The sequence below is a fragment of the Hordeum vulgare genome, chromosome 7H (assembly GCF_904849725.1).
Source record: "Hordeum vulgare subsp. vulgare chromosome 7H, MorexV3_pseudomolecules_assembly, whole genome shotgun sequence".
Lineage (NCBI taxonomy): Eukaryota > Viridiplantae > Streptophyta > Magnoliopsida > Poales > Poaceae > Hordeum > Hordeum vulgare.
This window is the reverse complement of record NC_058524.1, coordinates 130,901,365-130,905,441: the sequence shown is the minus strand read 5'-3', so window position 1 is coordinate 130,905,441 and position 4,077 is coordinate 130,901,365. Positions and strand designations below refer to the sequence as shown.

The 4,077-nt window shown below is 46.6% G+C and overlaps 1 protein-coding gene across 1 annotated transcript; it reads right to left on the bottom strand.

The window, feature by feature from the left end:
* Positions 1 to 222: 222 nt before the first annotated feature.
* LOC123411674 lies at positions 223 to 3,444 on the bottom strand. The gene has a single exon (XM_045104636.1). It carries the CDS (start codon positions 3,281 to 3,283, stop codon positions 383 to 385), a length of 2,901 nt encoding a protein of 966 aa, XP_044960571.1. The 5' UTR covers positions 3,284 to 3,444; the 3' UTR covers positions 223 to 382.
* Between the last annotated feature and the right edge of the window lie 633 nt (positions 3,445 to 4,077).

The window sequence follows — 4,077 nt, the reverse complement described above, 5'->3', positions numbered from 1 at the left end:
TATGTTCCAAGAAATGAGTATGGAGGGTGTTTTGCCCCTCTCCGCTAGGTGGTTATTTTGTTGTTACTGCAAATTTAGATATTATCAATTAGCATCCTCCACCACTACAAATATTGCATCCCTGGGTTCCCATATGACGTGACTGTTCATGCATGGCTATCCAGGCAAACAAGTTTCACTTCAGAAGGCAATTCCACAAATTGTAAAGCAAGAGAGGAGAACTACTTCACAGCTCACAGTTGTCATTTGTATTATCTTTTGCCCACATTCAAAGAATGCACCAAATAATATTACGTGACGGCGTTGAGCAAGAAAAACACAAATTACAACTTTGGAGGTTGTGTCTATCTCATGATAGACTCAACAAATGTCACAACCGAGACTACTCTTTCACAGGCAGACGACTTTGTCCTGGTTCCCCATCAGATGGTTCATTGCTTGAATCGTTGCAATTGAAGAACCTTTTCAAACGTTGCACCCACTTTTTCCCCTTCTCCTTCACTAAGCTTCCCAATTCGTCAAATGACAACAAGACATGGATGACGATGTAGATGATCACAGCAATGACGAGTGCAAAAATGTACACAGATGTCTTCAACTTCCTGCAGCTGCCCGCGGCATATGCCCCAAGTAAACCAAGCAAGTCCAATACCATTGCTGTTTTCATGGCAAAGAGAGATCTCTTGTACTTGCTTATTGTGTTGTTCAGTAGGAGGATGACCATTACCATTGAGGCCATGAATGCTGTGGCGTTGCAATAGAAGAATACCTTGTATCGTGTTAGGTTGGTATCATGGAGGATTGGGTCACCTGCAAAATGGCCATCCTTGTCATCAGGCCAAACTCCTCCAGGCGGAAGCAGACCAGCTTGGTATGTGACAGTGACTGCAAGAGTTCCAATCAGCATCAAATCTTTGCGCCATTTGTGCTCTGTTCTCTTACTATCAGTATCACCTATGCTTGTCGTGCGATTCGTTGATGAATCTTCGTGCTCAGAAGGCTCAGCTTTGAACTTGAACATCCGTGCCAGCAGCAAGCAATTCACCTTTTCTTTTGCAAATTTCAGAACCAGGACTTGAACAATGACATAGACAAATACTGCAAGAACAACGAGAATGACATAGAAAGATGTTGACACTTTTCTGCAGCTTCCGGTAGCAAAAGCACCAATGAGGCTGATCAGATCAACCAGTACACATGCACGCAGCGCATAGCACTTCAGACCTTTGTCGCATATCCTCTTGTTAACAAGCAACAGAATTACTGCCAGGGATGCCATGAAAGCTGTAGCATTGAAGTAGAAGAACACCCTATAGCGGTCTCGGAACTCGTCACGGAACACTGAGTAACCTGCTCGGTGGCCATTTTTTTTATCAGTCCAAAAGCCACCTGGTGGGCTTATACCAGTTTGGTATGTGATAGAAGCTGCTAGAATTGCGAGCAATATCAGAAACTTCCGCCTCTTCCGCAAATCTTTGTCTTCTGGAATATCCGTAGGTCCAGAAGCCCCTGTTATGCTCTCCCACCATATCTTGAGATTGGGAGGTACATATAGAATATGAAGTACAACATAGGCGAACACCAGGAGGACTAGGACGAACACATAAATGGATGTCGAGAACTTCCTGCTGCTTCCAGCAACGTAGGCTCCCATAAGACCAAAGAGCACCAGTGTCATCGCTGTTTGCAGTACATGTCGCTTCATGGCATGAATGGTAATCAACTGGCTCTGGAGTAGGATGATGATGGCCAAAGAGGCTACAAATGCTGTGGCATTGCAATAGAAGAATGCCTTGTAGCGCTTGGGACTGATGGCCTCCAAAATTGGATCACCAGCAATATGCTCATCACTGTTATCTGTCCAAAAGCCTCCTGGTGGATTCATCCCAGCTTGGAAGGTGACTGTGGCGGCAAGGATGCCAAGCAATAGAAGGTATGTGCGCAACTTCTGGAAATCATCCTTACCATCAGTCACTGGAGTGCGGTTGCCTGACTGATCTTGCACTGGTATGGCAGGTTCTAACAAGTTGCCGATGAAAGTCCTCAGATTCTGAACCATTTCTTTATTTTTCGCTTTTACACGTTTGATGGTGTCTTCAACATATGCTGACTTAGGCAGAGCAGGTTCAATACACTGAATGATGAGGTAGAGCAAGACTGCACCAACAAGTGCAAAGACATAGATAGATGTATGTACCTCCCTGCAACTTCCAGCAGCATATGCCCCCATAAGCCCAATGAGACTAACTACCACACACAACCGCAGAGCATTTGACTTGACAACATGATTCACCGCTGTTTGACTGAGGACCATGATGATGATGACAAGGGATCCAGCAAAAGCAGTGGCATTGCAGATCAAGAAGGCCTTGAATCGGCGTGGATAATGGTCTCGGAGCACCGGATCACCAGCAATGTGGTTATTATCACCCTCAGACCAGAAGCCACCTGGAGGGGTTAGCCCTGCGACATATGTCACGGTTGCTACCAATGTGGCAAGAACCAGCAAGGAGCTGCGATTTCTTTCAAGATTTTCCTCTTCCTCTCTCTTCTTTGCAGCCTCTTCCGCCTTTTTTCTCTTCTCTTCTTCTGCAAGAACGAGATCCGAGCTGCGACTTCTTTCAAGGTCCACTACTTCCATCCGGACTGGTGCCTCTTGCATATCTATTGCCATGTCTGTTTTTGATGGCATGAAAATGTTCCCCAGAGTTCTCTTCCAACTTCCACTAATACCCGATAATAAAACTTGCAGCTTCTTAGGTGCCAGATGCTTGAAGAATACCACATGGAGTGTGACATAGGCGAAGATGCCAACTAGTAACACCCAGATGTAAACAGAGGTCCTCACCTCCCTGCAGCTCCCAGCGGCGTAGGCCCCCATGAGCCCCAGCAAGCCCAGAATCATGGCGAACTGGAGCGCGCGGAGCCAGACCACCTTGCCGGTCAGCTCCCTCAGCAGGAGCAGTATGAGCACCATGAGCGAGGCCCCGAACGCCGTCGTGTTGCAGTAGAAGAAGACATGGTACCGCCTGGGGTAGCTGTACCTCATCACGATGTCGCTGGCGACGTGGCCGTGCTCGTCGTTGTCCTGCCAGAAGCCGCCCGGCGGGGCCAGCCCCGCCTGGAACGTGATGGCCGCCACGAGGATGGCCATCAGCACCAGGTACTTGCGCAGCTTCCACAGGAGCTCGGCCTCGGCGGCGCTGGCCGGCTGCTGGACGGGAGTGTTGCCTGCAGCTGCAGGGCCACTGCCATTGGCGTTCTGCTCTCCGGCATCCGCCATGGCTCTGAAATTCCTTTGCAAATCTCTGGCTTTTCTCTAAAGATTGTAGCCTATATGTGGGTTGGCAAGACTGAGATGAACTGGTAAACGGCGCTAGTCTTGGTCCACAGTCCCACCCCACAGCAAGGGGGAAGTGGACAAGATAAAGAACTAAACTTGAAAGCCAAATCGCAGTCCCAGCCCACAAATATCCCATGTGGACAAAAACGTGGACCGTTTCAAATGGCCGACGCTTCGCCGTTGTGGCCATAAAAGCGCGGCAGTCCTTTTCTGCAGGCTACTCGTCCAGCTTCATGCAGCATACTCTCTCCGTTATTAAATATAAGTTTTTTTAAAAATTTTACTATAATATTATATACGAATGTATATAGACATATTTTAAAGTCTAATTTTACTCATTTTGTTTTATATGTAGTTTACTAGTGAAATATTTAGAAAGACTTATATTTAGAAACGGAAAAAGCATTTAGTTATTTTCTACACTCCTACCTACTTCGGAGCAGCGCAACTTACTTATGTGGGAAAAAATGTGGTGGTGGGTTCAGATAATCTCAGATTACAGCATATTTACTACACCCATGCCTACCGAATAGCAATAGCAATACTACCTTGTATTATTGGCAAGCCATGATACAACTTGCACAAACATCCAAGAAAGCCTGTCGATATCCTTCATGTCTTTCCATCTGAACATATATGTTTCTTTAAGGGGTCCATTGCTTGTTCCCTCCTAGCTCTTTCCTCTGCCCTTTCTATCTATCCTTTTCATCTTAACTGAACCTCGAGAATATACG